Here is a 14,785-nt window from a genome sequence, read left to right on the forward strand (position 1 = left end):
ATAGAGGTAGACTTCTGTGGAAACCTATGTTATTCTTCACATAAAATATTGCTTGTTAGTTTCTACTCCTGTGTTTTGACCAAAACTTAGACAGATGAGTGACTAATATTTGTAGTTTTCAGGACTGCTCTAACTTCGCAATCCTTTCGATATATCAGAAGATAAAGGTGAATCAAATTGACACTTGAATAACATGGGTTTGAACCGTGCAGGTCAACTTATATAAAGATTTTTTTTAATAAATATTGTACAGCAAATGCATTTTCTTTATGATTTTCTTAATAACTTTTTTCTCTAGCTTTATTGTAAAGATGCAGTATATAACATATGTAAAATATGTGTTACTCAACTGTTATGTTATCAATAAGACTTCTGGTCAACAGTAGGCTATTAGTAGTTAAGTTTCTGGGGAGGCAAAAGTGATTATGTGCATTTTTGACTGCCAGGTAGGAGCACCCCTACCTTGTTCAAGGCTCAATCATAATGTTATCAGTAAGCATCCGTGTTATTTTGTGATTTTATGTTTATACTCTTACTATTAAACTATGTTATTTTTTGCTTTGTGGTATTTTGGTAAATATACATTTATAAAAAATATCTGTAAGCATTAAGTTTGTTTAGATTTTAAGGTTACATGTTACAAAATGTTTTGATTTTTTTTTTAATAATTGAAATAACGAAATCCTTGCATGTTCCCTCATAATCAAATTTGGGAAACTAATTGTCTTATGACTGTTTAAATATTCCCTTTTGATTCAGTCAGATCTTTTGATCAGTAAATGGAACTTCTTTTCTTTGTAGTGAAGTATTCATCTGTGTGGGATATTGCATAAATCTTGGAAGACTGCAGTAAAGTGGCAATGTCTCGGGAACCCAGCCCACCTCTCCCTGGAGATATGTCTACTGGTCCTATAGCAGAAAGCTGGTGTTATACACAGGTACATGCTGTTAAAAATGCCTTACTTTATATCACTTAAAAATTTTATAGTATTTTGAAAATATTGTAAAGCATTTTGTTAGAGTTACTCCAAGTGTTAAAAAAGTAGGTCACAGGATTTTAACGTGACAAGTTAAAAGCAAAAAAGTCATCATTGTAAAAGTGGTTTTCTGAATCTCTTAGGTTAAAGTAGTAAAATTTTCCTACATGTGGACCATTAATAACTTCAGTTTTTGTCGAGAGGAAATGGGTGAAGTGTTAAAAAGTTCAACATTCTCATCTAGCCCCAGTGACAAAATGAAATGGTAAGATTTTTGTTTTGAATTTTTGTTTTTTATATTATCAGCTACCTTATGGTTTTGTTACTGTTTCTTAATGGGTTATATTAGATTTATAGTAAGTCCCTAATAGTATAGAGAATTATAAAGAACTGGAGATATTTAATAGGAGTGCTATTTGTGATATTTAACAACTAATTTCAGTATTGCCTCTCTTTTGAATGTTTTAAGTTTTATATTCCTCCATGTGAGCTTGTTGTTTTATTTTAGGTGCCTGAGGGTAAATCCAAAGGGATTAGATGATGAAAGTAAAGACTACTTGTCCTTATATTTGCTTTTAGTCAGCTGCCCAAAAAGTGAAGTTCGAGCAAAATTCAAATTTTCCCTTCTAAACGCCAAAAGGGAAGAAACAAAAGCAATGGGTAAGTGGTTTGGAGTAAAGTCTCTGAGTAACTATGTGTTAACTTATGTACTTTTGCCTAGAAAAGGATATATTTTTTTTTCCCCACTGAAATCTGCTTAACCTCAAACATGCCATGTAGCCATTGTTTAATTTTAAATGCTTGTCTGGAGTTATGGTTATTTTAATGAATCTTAGACTTCATAAGACATGTAAAATTTGTTAAAAATAATATTAAAATTCTACTTTTCATATCCTAAAACAATATTTACTTGTCACTTAGAAAAATAGTTGCTTTTAGGGCATGGTGCCTGCTTCAATTCCTGGCAAATATAATTGGTGTTCAGGAAATAGTTCTCCCTTGCTGTTTTTCCAGATAATAAAACCTGAGGAACAGTGTGAAAGGAGATTGAATGTCCTGGTATTCTGTCACTAGAATTTTTTTTGAGTGATGGACTGAACACTGACCAAAAGGAAATCAGTTTTTCTTAGTCTCAGGGCCTATTAAGTTCATTTCAAAGCTTCATGTATATAGTCAGCTGAAACTATGGCCTGGAGCTTCATAATAGAAGAGCATTGTAGGAAATGTACAGTGTGCATAGTAGGAAAATATATCATGAACTGCCACATTAAATTTTTTTTTAATTTTATGTGATTTCTAGAAGTGAATCATAGAATCAAGTAATATCATTACCAAAAAATAAAAAATAAGAAAACCTTCCTCCAGATAAAATTTTAAATAATATCTTTTATTGCCAAAGTAATGCATAGTTTTATATATATTTTCCTCATGTCTGACATTTATGGTCGTGGAGTGTCTTGGTTTAGGCTGCTATAACAAAATACCATAATAAACAACAGACATTGGCTTCTCACAGATCTGAAGGCTGAAAGTTCAAGATGAGAGTGAAAGCATGGTCAAGTTCTGGTGAAGAGCATCTTCTGGGTTGTAGACTGCTGAATTCTCACTGTCTTTATATGGCTGATGGAGCTAGGGAGCTTTGTGGAGTCTTCTTAAGAGCACTAATCACATTCATGACGTCTCTACCCTCATGAACTCATCTAATTCCAATCACTGACCTCCTAATACCATCCTTCAGGGGCATGTGATCACAACATAAGGATTTTGAGGGGATACAAACATTCAGACCATAATGTGGAGTCTTTCTATTAGATTTATTACTTGTTTTTCACCTCTATTTAATACTTTGTGTAACAGATTGTAAATACTTTCTACTAAGGATCTTGTTTATTTTATAATACACAATTCTGTAATATGCTAGGCATTTGAAACATCCACCTCAGACATTATTGGTTGTCTTTTACAAGTTGTACTAAAATCATCTTTTAGACTTCATGAAAGTTGTTTTTAGGGATGAGGGGATAGATCTAAGAGTGATAAGAGACTTTGTTTTGTTTTACCAGTTGATGGATCTTTCTCTAGTTGAGTAAAACTTAAATTAGTGGGATAGATGCCCCAGGAACGTTAAAGGATGCCCTGGTGATACAGAGCATCCATTTTTAGAGGAAGAAGCAAGAAATGAGGGGTATGTGTCTATAATCAGGTTTTGATGAGGAGGAATATGGCTATGCCAGTGTATTTTGTTCCTCCTTCATTATTCAAGGGCCCGTACTGTTAGAGAGATATATTCCTTCTCCAAGAGTTTTCATATGGCTTTTCTTCCACTTAGAGATGCAGAAATCTGATTGTGAGCTGATTGATTTGAATACTGCTGTGAAACAATCTTGTCCTATGTGATATAACTCTTAAGACATTTCATTTATGAACACATACATCTATAATTCTTACAATGGATATATTGGCCAAGTTTTATTTTTGTGCATTCATTTAACTGTGTTATCAATTAGATGATTTTTTTTATTTAAACTTCTATTCTGTTTTCCACCAGAAAGCCAAAGAGCATATCGATTTGTACAAGGGAAAGACTGGGGTTTTAAAAAATTCATTCGAAGGGATTTTTTGCTTGATGAAGCTAATGGTCTTTTACCAGACGACAAGCTTACATTATTTTGTGAGGTGGGTATATTTTTTATTTCAAGGAACTCCAAAGTTATATCTCATGATAAACAAAAATACAAAGTAGAACAATATTGGGTATACTTTTTTAAATTTAAGGGTATATTTTTAAAATTAAGTAATTGGTATAATTGATAAGGTTTCATTTGTAAGTGTTTTACCAGTAAGACTAGATTGTTTCAGAAATCAGTGTAGTAAGTAGCTCATCCTGAAAAAACTACCATGTGTATAGCTATAAATTATATAAGGTAGTTATACTACCACATACTAAATACTTCTTCCTCCTAGGAAGACTATGGATGTGTATATCTTTTTATGAAAATGTGTAAGTATGTTCTTCATTCTGAATAATTCTAACATGTTCATCATTTTTTTGTCATTTTCAGGTCGATCATATTAAACATGATTAGTATTATAAACATGATTAGTAGTATATCAATTTGAATACATACTGAAATAGATACATACATACATAATGAAAGTGCCTGAAAAGATTGGGAAGCTTTTTGTTTATTCAGACAGTTGAGTTCATTTAATTAAATAGATGTTAGCATTATAAGAAATAGCGTCCCAAATTTTTAAAATTTGCCCGTGTCTGTTCACAAACTTGCGAGGTATATTTATTTGTATAAAATGTCATATTTTAACAGTTACCAGCATAGCCCCTGTAATAATTGACACCTATGATTTGTCTTAATTTGAGGCTGGAATTTGCTTTTGCCATTGTTACCATTACATGGTTTTACTCATACAAATTATTGAGATTCCTCTTTGGAGTGAATTCAAGGATTATGTTATGTTACCAATACATTTTTATAGAGAATATACATAGTTTTATCAAAATGTTTAAGGTAGTTGATAATTTTCATAGCAAAACTGATTGAAAAGTTATGATCAAGTAAACTCAATGTTAAATATATTTCAGACTAATGAATGCCTTGGAAGTATGGTAACTTACTTTAACTGCTACAAAATTAGCCTTAATCTCGTTGTAGGAATATGTAGAATTTCTTGGCAACATTATAAACTAACTGTATGATTTTATGCTGTGTCAGAAGAATAATTGAAATGTGGCTCTAGAGACTACATAATGCAAATACAGTGCATCTTATTTTCACTTAGACAAGTTAAATGAACTGTAGGATGAATTTGTTATGAATATAATTATTTGGTTGGTAAAGCGCATACCACTAGTGTCTTCAGCAGAGTTTATCATTAAATAATTTGTAAAACAAATACTAAAGCATTTGTTGCCAATAGACATATATTCAGAGTAATATTTTAAATAAATACAGGTTATATTATTTTAAAATTTTAGCATCCTTAATGTAGACTCTTCCAGAATTTTAGCAGTTATCTTAAATTCCAACATGTTAAATTTTTTAAGTCATATAATCTTTTAATTTAAAGGACCTTAAAAAGTTATGTAATCCAGTTTCAAAAATTTATTGCAGTTAAAAGTCTTTATGTAAATAAACTCTTTTAAGAAAATAATTTCTTTTTTTTTATTATTGTTAGAATTCAAATAGTGTTAACAGATATTTTCCTAAGCATATTATATTGGAACCTAGTCAACCAAGAAATTCAGAATGAAGGCTGAAATTAAGATCTTTTTTCAATATATACTTTTGAAGTATGTTTTTTATCTACCTACTAGTGAACTCCTAAAAATATAACCCACCATGACTTGTAAGTTGGCATTGGTCAGATTCAGTTTTGGATAGTTGTAATATGTACCTTTTTACTGATGTAGAGACTTATACACTGGGCACTGTATTTAACATCGGTGGGCAAAAAGTAATTTGAACAAACATTCCTCATGCCCTCCACCATTTCTTCCATACCTCTCATTGATGCCCTTCCTTCTACAGCACCTCCAGCACTGCTTGCAGAAGAGGAGGAAACGTTGCACTGCCCTACCTAAAGAACTGCCTCCTCCCCCTCCCCTGCAAGTGGTGCTGTAGACAGGTAAGGCAGTTTGGTGCTACCCTTTTTCTGCAAGACCTAACTTCATCTTGCAACTTCCATATCATGAATCAAGTAGCCAGAGGTAGATATTTCTAGCAGTGTAAAGATCTTTGCCCCTTCTCTCCCTCCCAAAATGATGCAGAAGACAGGACTTGAGGAATAACGTTTGAAAAATAGAAAACTGTTTAGATTAGTCCATCATTTTAAATCCAATAGATTTTTTTTTAAAGATTTTATTTTATTTATTTGACAGAGAGAGAGATCAGAAGTAAGCAGAGAGAGAGGGGGAAGCAGGCTCCCTGCTGAGCAGAGAGCCTGATGCGGGGCTTGATCCAGGATCCCGAGATCATGACCTGAGCCGAAGGCAGAGGCTTAACCCACTGAGCCACCCAGGCACCCAGTCCAATAGATTTTAAACCTCATAGTCTATAGACCCATAGTATTCCATGATTGCAGAAGATTATGTATATACAGATAGAATATATGTATGTATTGAGTTTTTCTTGAAGTTAATTCATTTAGAAGGATACACCGTTTTTCCCATCCTATCTTTTTGTTGCTAAATTATAACTTCTGTTTTAAAATACTTGTGATAATGGATGGAAGTTAGGTTTTATTCTTTAAAAAGCCCTTTTATGGGGGCGCCTGGGTGGCTCAGTGGGTTAAAGCCTCTGCCTTCGGCTCAGGTCATGATCCCAGGGTCCTGGGATCGAGCCCTTCATCGGGCACTCCGCTCGGCAGAAAGCCTGCTTCTCTTCCTCTCTCTCTCTCTGCCTGCCTCTCTGCCTACCTGTGTTCTCTGTCTGTCAAATAAATAAATAAAATCTTAAAAAAATTTTTTTAATTAAAAAAAAAAGCCCTTTTATGACAAAATGACAGCCTTGTTTCTGTCAACCAAATTTTTAAGAAGGATACCTATCTGGGACAGTCAGAAAGTCTAAGATCCGCTATTTTAGAAAATGTGAAATTGGGCTATCAAAAGTTTCTCACTGTGGAGCCACTGTGAGGGATGGTAAGATAGTTGATTAAGAGTTTCAAAATTTGTACTATGAGGAACCATTGTAAATTCCTAGCTTTTAAAACTAGTTTGGAGAATTGAGATTTTTTAAAACTGAAAACATAAGTCCTTCAGTTCACACTATGGGAAACCCAGATTTCTAGGGTAGTCACAGTTGATTAGAATTTGTACATGTTCATCTTGAGTCTAAATCATAATTCTCACAATTGAGCTAAAACCAAATTTGAAGAAGAGTTTTCAGATGTGTTTCATGTTTTGCTTTGCAGCGTTTGTCAGTTTTGAGTATTATATCTTTGCCTTTTTATTTTGAAAGAACAACGATTTAACCATAGGAAAGAATCTCAGACTTTTTTCTGAATTTTTTACTCTGGGTTCCATTCAGTAAGAATGTTCATTACCTGTGTTTGAATATGTGCTAGAGAAAACTAAATTTTACCAATTTCTTAATTATAGGTATCAAGAAAATAATCAGATTTTGTTCTGTTAATTCTGTTAATAGGTTGTTAATTTTTTGCTGCATTATAGTCCCTTGAATATACCTTGAAGTATGAAATCTTAATTAAGTCTTAGTTAAAATTTGTGGTCACCATGATGATACTGTGTAGATGAGTGTTAATAATACAACTTCTGAATTATGATTACATATACAAAATAAAAATAAAACATCAATATCTGTGCCTCATAAAAATGGCTTTATTTTTTCATTTTATTTTTTCTGTCACCTGATTTTTGCCAAATTTTTATATTTAATATATTATTTTGAGTTAGGATAATAGACAATAAATAAAATTTAAAAAATCCTTTCCTAAATTATGTTGTCACATTTTTATGACTTGACTGCATACTTTATGCAAGTAATTGAACTAGTCCACTTCTACTGTCTAGAAATTTTTTTTTTTTTTTTTTTTTTTTTTTAAAGATTTTATTTATTTATTTGTCAGAGAGAGAAAGAGCGAGAGAGCACAGGGAGACAGAGTGGCAGGCAGAGTCAGAGGGAGAAGCAGGCTCCCTGCCGAGCAAGGAGCCCGATGCGGGACTCGATCCCAGGACGCTGGGATCATGACCTGAGCCGAAGGCAGCTGCTTAACCAACTGAGCCACCCAGGCGTCCCCTGTCTAGAAATTTTTAAGAGCACTGCTTGATAGGAAGAAATGAATATTCTTTATGTGATAAAAAAGTGATTTCTAACTAAACCTTGAGTATCAACATCAGCATTTTTTAAGTATCATTAAGTTATAGTGGGTGGCAAAACAGGGTAATTGGGTAGAATTAGTGAAGTTCTTTTTTTCTTTTTTGTAGTCATGTTAGAAACAATTTAGAAATTTAAACAATTAACAGAATAAAGAACCTTTATTGTTGGATTTCATGTATTTATGTATGTATGTACATACACAGTGTCTTGGCTCCTATATGTAGAAAATCATCTCACAGTGTTTTTGCAATAAATCTTTTTTGAACCATAGTTGCATTAAAGTAGTACTACTGATTTTAAAAGATATCCAAGGAAGTATTTGTATAGTACAAAGAATGGTCTAAAAAAAAAAGTATCTTGAGAATTATAGTCTCTAGTCTTCCTTTGATACTGATTGCTAGTGTGATTGACACATTAGTTACCTTCTTTGGTCTTCCTTTGAAGTCTTTCTATAAAACAGGGTGATTAGATAAGATGATTTCTATGATATACAGGATTCCAAATAGTTAATAATACAAGTTGTAAAAACAAAATGGCTAATAAAAATAACCTCAGAAAAATAAAATTTTTCACTAGAAGTATCCATTTATTCCCATGTGATACATGTTTATATACATCAGGATGAAGGAGAACTTCCTGAGATTTAATATTCTTCAGACATTTTATACTGGGCCATTATTACACGTTCTGTGTTAGCTAACAAAAGACCACAAAACTTAGAAGCTTAAAACAGTAGATGACTAAACGTAGCACTAATGCACTAATGGTTCATTTACTCTGAAATATTTGCTTTACTAATTGACTGGTATTTTCTTCCACTTATTAAATGTAATATGAAATTTCTAATATGAGTAACATACTTTTTCTAAAAAGTCATGCACAAGAATCAATGGTCTTTTAAGATTTTTCGGTATACAGTCATCTTTAATGAGAGAAAATTTAATCCAATTACATTGAAATCTTTATAAAAGCAGTGTTTTAATCATACTAACTTTCATTTATTACTTCATAGATAAACAGAAGGTCTACAGATTGAACTAAATTGTATTTGTATTATTCTTACTGTTGATTATATTAAAAGATTGCCATGAATTTTAATGAGCACAATTGCTTTTGTTAGAATTCTTGTACTTTACAATTTAAATCAATATTACTAGATATTTAAATCAATTTTACAAAGAGTCAAAACATGTAGGAATTACACTTACAATACTTCAGAAATTGCATGTCATACACTATAGTTGTATAACCTTTTTTAATACTCTAAAAAATCCTTTTGAGTGTGATGCCATGTTTGTTACATGTGTAATAAACTTTAAATGTTGATAGGTCTTTGGTGTAAGTGAGAAAATAAAAATTAAAGAAATTTCGTCTTCATCTCTCAGAAATGTCTCCTGCTTGTTCAGTTCGCCCTCATCATATGACTTTTATTTTCCTGAGAAATAATTTTTGTGATTAATTTAATGACCAAGCATTCCAACCAACCAATGTCATCTATTTACATAAAATGTCACTTGAAAATGATCTAGTGTTTCTGATCTTTTTCTAGTCTCTCCTTTAAATTGTATCCTTAAATTTAGTTCACAGTATTAACATTTATGATCAGGAGTACTTTGAATTATCCAGATGATTTTAATGATAAGAAATCTAAGTACAGACTTAATTACTGATACTAATTTATAAAAGTGTTTTTCTTGCTGTCCCTTTTTTATTAGGTGAGTGTGGTCCAAGATTCAGTAAATATATCAGGACATACTAATACAAATACTTTGAAGGTGCCTGAATGTCGACTAGCAGAAGATTTAGGTAATCTCTGGGAAAACACAAGATTTACAGATTGCAGTTTTTTTGTGAGAGGACAAGAATTTAAAGCTCATAAATCTGTACTTGCAGGTACTTTCAACTTTTGGGCAATATTGTATATTTTTTTCCATAAATCTGTGCATTAAATAATGATGCTTAATCTTGTTACAGCTCGATCCCCAGTTTTTAATGCAATGTTTGAACATGAAATGGAAGAAAGCAAAAAGGTAAACATGGTTTAAAGGCTAATATTTAATTTGTGCTAATGTAGAATAGTGAAATGTATGTTTTGAAAGTAACGGTTCATGTTCTCATTGTTACATTATGATTTTAGAAATGGAGGGATGGTGAAAAAATTGTTCTGTAGTAGAACAATAGATGGAGCCTAATGTGGGTGAATATTCCAAATAATAGCTATTTTGATGTTCATCTGGTGGCAAAATAAGTGGGTAGTTCTTATCCAAAAGAGTGGTTCTGGTCCATAGCTATTGGAGAATTCTCTGGTTAAGATGTTTATTCTTCTTTTCTAAACTATCCGTTGATTTTAGAATTCTGCATTCTTTTTACCACTAAAATATTTATTAGATTTTTTTAAAAATGACATAAATCACATCAGTGTTACTGTATATTTACTGTAACCAGTATCTCTTTGCTTTTCCTAAATGTTTGTCCTTCACTGTTGTCTTAAAATGTAGTCAGATTAAAGATCAGAAATTGATTCTTTGCTGGTTACATTACATAGCAGCCTTCATGGTCTAACTAGATAACTCCAAAATTTATTTATATGGCTCTCCTTCATTCTTTCTGTAGAACTAAAGGCTGCAGCAAATAGCTGCTTTCTTTCCCTGGATTGTTGTTCTGCCAGATACTATGATTAGCTTTCTGATGACTTTCACACAAGGAAACATGAATAATGTCAAATATTATTGTCAGCAAAGGGTCAGAAAAGTCTGGTATGGTTTAGTGTTGGATGTTTAGCTTCACTGATCCCTTGAGAGAAACCAGATACAAAGATGTAGGAATAAAAAAGGGATTACTGCTCCAAAAAAAAAAAAAAAAAAGGTATTACTGCTCATTGGATTTGAGTATGTTTTGAGCAAAGAGGTGATGTGCTCATAGATAGTATGACATGTCATTTTTGCAAAAGGGAGAGTTCCAAGGTAGTGGCTCTGGAATTATATGAAATACCTGACCCTGCTTTTGCTTAGTGCTAGGAATAACACCATTGGTTTTGGGGTCATAGGCATTGTGCTATGACCTTGGAATTCAACAAAGAAAAAAATAATAGCTGTCTTCTTCTAAGAGAAAGGTTAAAAACTGAACACACATATTTTGTTTGGCCTAAAGGCTTTTGTTTGTTTTTGTTTTACTCTTTTTTAATTGAGAAATTGAGGTTTTATGTACCTACATGGTAGTACTTGTCTGGGTATACTTCTGTTAGACCTGCTTGCTTCACTTTGCCTGCTTAGCTTACTGAAGATTTACTTATCTCCATTTTATAAAGTAGAGTTTAAAATAGAGCACTTGGGTGCAGATTTAGTTAAAGTATTATCAAAGTTTTGCTTTGGTTCATTTGTGCGTGTGTATGTTCTTTGAGTATAACTTTTTTATGTTGTTTTCAATATCAGAATCGAGTGGAAATAAATGATGTAGACCCTGAGGTTTTTAAAGAAATGATGAGATTCATTTACACAGGGAAAGCACCAAACCTTGACAAAATGGCTGACAACTTGTTGGCAGCTGCAGACAAAGTAAGTAATTAGGTCTTAAAAAGCTGAAAAATCTCCTCAAGCTTGTTGTATCTAGAAAGCTATCATCAAAGAAAAACTCCAAAGAACTTAAAATATTGAAGAATTAATTTATACTATTTATAGATGGCTCTTGAGCATATTATGAAATAGCAGACACTGAAGGTAATATGGAAATTAGATTTTTTTAAATCAATAAGGCATAAAAAATCTTGAACTAGTTAGAATATATAAATAAAATAATAAGATAAAAAAGAAGAAAATATTGGATTTTTTTTCTAACTTAATTCCCTGTATTCAGACATTTATTTTTTAACGATAGCACAGAAAGAGAAAAAAAATGTTATGTTGTAATGTTCTTTTATAATGGTGATTTTTTTTTAATAAAATTTATGTATTTATTAGAAAGAGAGAATGTGCCCATGAGTGGGGTGGGGAAGGGACAGAGAGAGGGGGAGAGGCAGACTCTGAGCAGGAGCCCAACATGAGACTTGATCCCAGGACCCCAAGATCATGACCCGAGCCGAAGTCAGATGCCCAAACAATTGAGCCACCCAGGTGCCCCTGTAATGGTGATTTCTTAAAGTTTGAGAATCAATGCAAAAATACCAGAAAATCTCAAATCCAGTAGTTCTCAATCCTGAAGGACATTGGGAGGTTTTTCTGAAAAGTGTTGATGTTCATGCCACTTATATCTGTGTATAGAATATGTAAGTTTATGCATACGCCAATGTGTGTGAATATGTGCATGTATATATACGTACATATATACACATATACAAAAGAGGGAAAGAGAGAGTATGTGCTACTGTCCTTTTTTTTTCTTTTTAAGATTTTATTTATTTATCTGACAGCACAAACTGGGGGAATGGCAAAGAGAGAGGGAGAAGCAGGCTCCTCGCTGAGCAGGGAGCCCAACTTGGGGCTCAATCCCTGGACCCTGGGATCATGATCCAAGCTGAAGGCAGACGTTTAACCAACTGAGCCACCCAGGCACCCCAATACTGTACTTGTTATATAAAATATTACCAGTGGGGCCATTACTAGGCCAAGTATATATAGAATCTGTTATTTCTTTTATTCCCCTAAGTTGTTATTTAAATTCCTGTTAGTTAGCATACAGTGTAATAGTAGTTTCAGGTGTACAATATGATGATTCAGAAATTCCATATATCACCTGGTGCTCGACACAAGTGCCCTCCTTTATTCCCATCACCTATTTAACCCATCCCCCCATCCACTTCCCTTCTGGTAGCCAGTTTATTCTCTATAGTTAAGATTGTTTCTTGATTTGCCTCTCTCTGTTGTTTTTTTTTTCTCTCTTTGCTCATTTGTTTTGTTTCTTAAATTCCACATATAAGTGAAATCATACGGTATTTGTTTTTTTCACTTAGCATTGTACTCTCTGGCCCCATTCATGTCACTGCAAATGGCAGGATTTTTTTTTTTGGCTGAGTAATATTCCATTCTATATATATCACAACTTTATTACCCATTCATCTGTTGATGGACACTTGGGCTATTTTCTTAAATTGACTATTCTAGATAATGCTGCCATAAACATCAGGGTGCATGTATTCCTTTGAGTCAGTATTTTTGTATTTTCTATTTTTAACTTTTTGAGGAACTTCGATACTGTTTTCCAAAGTGGTTCTACCAGTTGGTATTCCCACCAACAGTACAAGAGAGTTCCCGTTTCTCCACATCCTCACCAACACCTCTTGTTTATTATGTTGTTGATTTTAGCCATTCTGACAAATGTGAGGTGATACCTCATTTCAGTTTTGATTTGAATTTCCCTGATGATGAGTGATGTTGAGCATCTTTTAATTGGTCTGTTGGCCATCTGGTTGTCTTTAGAAAAATGTCTGTCTTCTGTGCATTTTTAAATTTATAAGTTCTTAAATTTATAAGCTCTTCATATATTTTGGATATTAACCTCTTCCTGGATATATCATCATTTGCAGATATCTTCTCCCATTCTGTAGGTTGCCTTTTAGTTCTGTGGATTGTTTCATTTGCTTTCAGAAGCTTTTTATTTTGATGAAGACCGAATACTTTACTTTTGCTTTTGTTTCCCTTGTGTTAGGAGACATATGCAGAAGGAAGTTGCTACAGCCAATGTCAAAGAGGTTACTGCCTGTGTTCTCTTCTAGGATTTTTGTGGTTTCAGGTCTCACATTTAGGTCTTTCATTTTGAATTTATTTTTGTGTATGGTATAAGCTAGTGGTCCGGTTTCATTCTTTTGCATGTTGCTGTCCAGTTTTCCCAACACAGTTTGTTGAAGAGGCAGTCTTTTTCCCATTGGATGTTGTATGATGATTTTGTATCCTGAGACTTTACTGAATTCATGCATCAGTTCTAGCAGTTTCTTGGTGGAGTCCCGTCTTCTGCAAATAGGGAAAGTTTTACTACTTCCTTGCTGATTTGGATGCCTTTTATTTTTTGTGGTTGTCGTCTCCTTGCCATGGCTGAAACTTCCAGTACTATGTTAGTGAGAGTAAACATCCTTGTCTTCTTGTTCCTTAACATAGGGAAAGTCTCTCGATTTTTCCCCCAGTGAGGATGATATTAGCTGTGGGATTTTCATATATGGTCATTGTATGTTGAGATGTGTTCCCTTTAAACTTAATTTGTTAAGGGTTTTTATCATGAATGGATTTTGTACTTTGTCAAATATCTTTTCTGCACCTATTAAAATGATCATATGGTTCTTATCCTTTCTTTTATTAATGTGATCTGTCATGTTGATAGATTTATGAATACTGAACCAAACTTGTGGCTCAGGAATAAATTCCACTTGATTGTGGTGAATGCTTTTTTTTAATGTATTGTTGGATTCAGTTTGCTAGGATTTTCATATCTGTGTTCATCAGGGATATTGACCTGTAGTACTCCTTTTTAGTGGTGTCTTCATCTGGTTTTGGTATCGGTAATATTGGCCTCATAGAATGAAAGTGAAAGTTTTCCTTCCTTTTCTGTTTTTTAGAATAGTTTGAGAAGAATAGGTATTAACTCTTCTTTGAATGGTTGGTAGAATTTGCCTGTGAAGCCATCTATCTGATCCTGGACTTTTGTTGAGGAGTTTTTTGATTACTGATTCAGTTTCTTTGCTGGTTATCAGTCTCTTCAACTTTTCTATTTATTCATGTTTTAGTTTTGGCGATTTATATGTTTCTGGGAATTTATCCATTTTTTCTAGGTTGTCCAATTTGTTGGGCATATAGTTTTTCATAATACTCTCATAATCGTTTGTATTTCTGTGGTGTTGGTTGTTATTTCTTCTCTCTTTGTGATTTTATTTATTTGGGTCCTTTCTCTTTTCTTTTTTGATAAGTCTAGCTGGAGGTTTATCAATCCTATTAATTTTCCCCAACTCCTGGTTTCATTGATCTGTTCTGT

General features: G+C 33.0%; 1 protein-coding gene across 1 annotated transcript in view; it reads left to right on the forward strand.

Annotated features, from left to right (window-relative positions):
* SPOPL (speckle type BTB/POZ protein like) overlaps window positions 1-14,785 on the forward strand; it is a 63,163-nt gene that overhangs the window by 37,546 nt on the left and 10,832 nt on the right. Inside the window, exons 2-8 of the mRNA XM_080798272.1 lie at window positions 802-938; window positions 1,121-1,242; window positions 1,486-1,637; window positions 3,526-3,653; window positions 9,547-9,724; window positions 9,806-9,861; window positions 11,263-11,385. Of these exons, the coding sequence (XP_080654398.1) occupies window positions 861-938; window positions 1,121-1,242; window positions 1,486-1,637; window positions 3,526-3,653; window positions 9,547-9,724; window positions 9,806-9,861; window positions 11,263-11,385 (837 nt within the window). The 5' untranslated portion in view covers window positions 802-860. The remainder of the gene's footprint in view (window positions 1-801; window positions 939-1,120; window positions 1,243-1,485; window positions 1,638-3,525; window positions 3,654-9,546; window positions 9,725-9,805; window positions 9,862-11,262; window positions 11,386-14,785) is intronic.

Source organism: Martes martes (genome assembly GCF_963455335.1).
Source record: "Martes martes genome assembly, chromosome: 3".
Lineage (NCBI taxonomy): Eukaryota > Metazoa > Chordata > Mammalia > Carnivora > Mustelidae > Martes > Martes martes.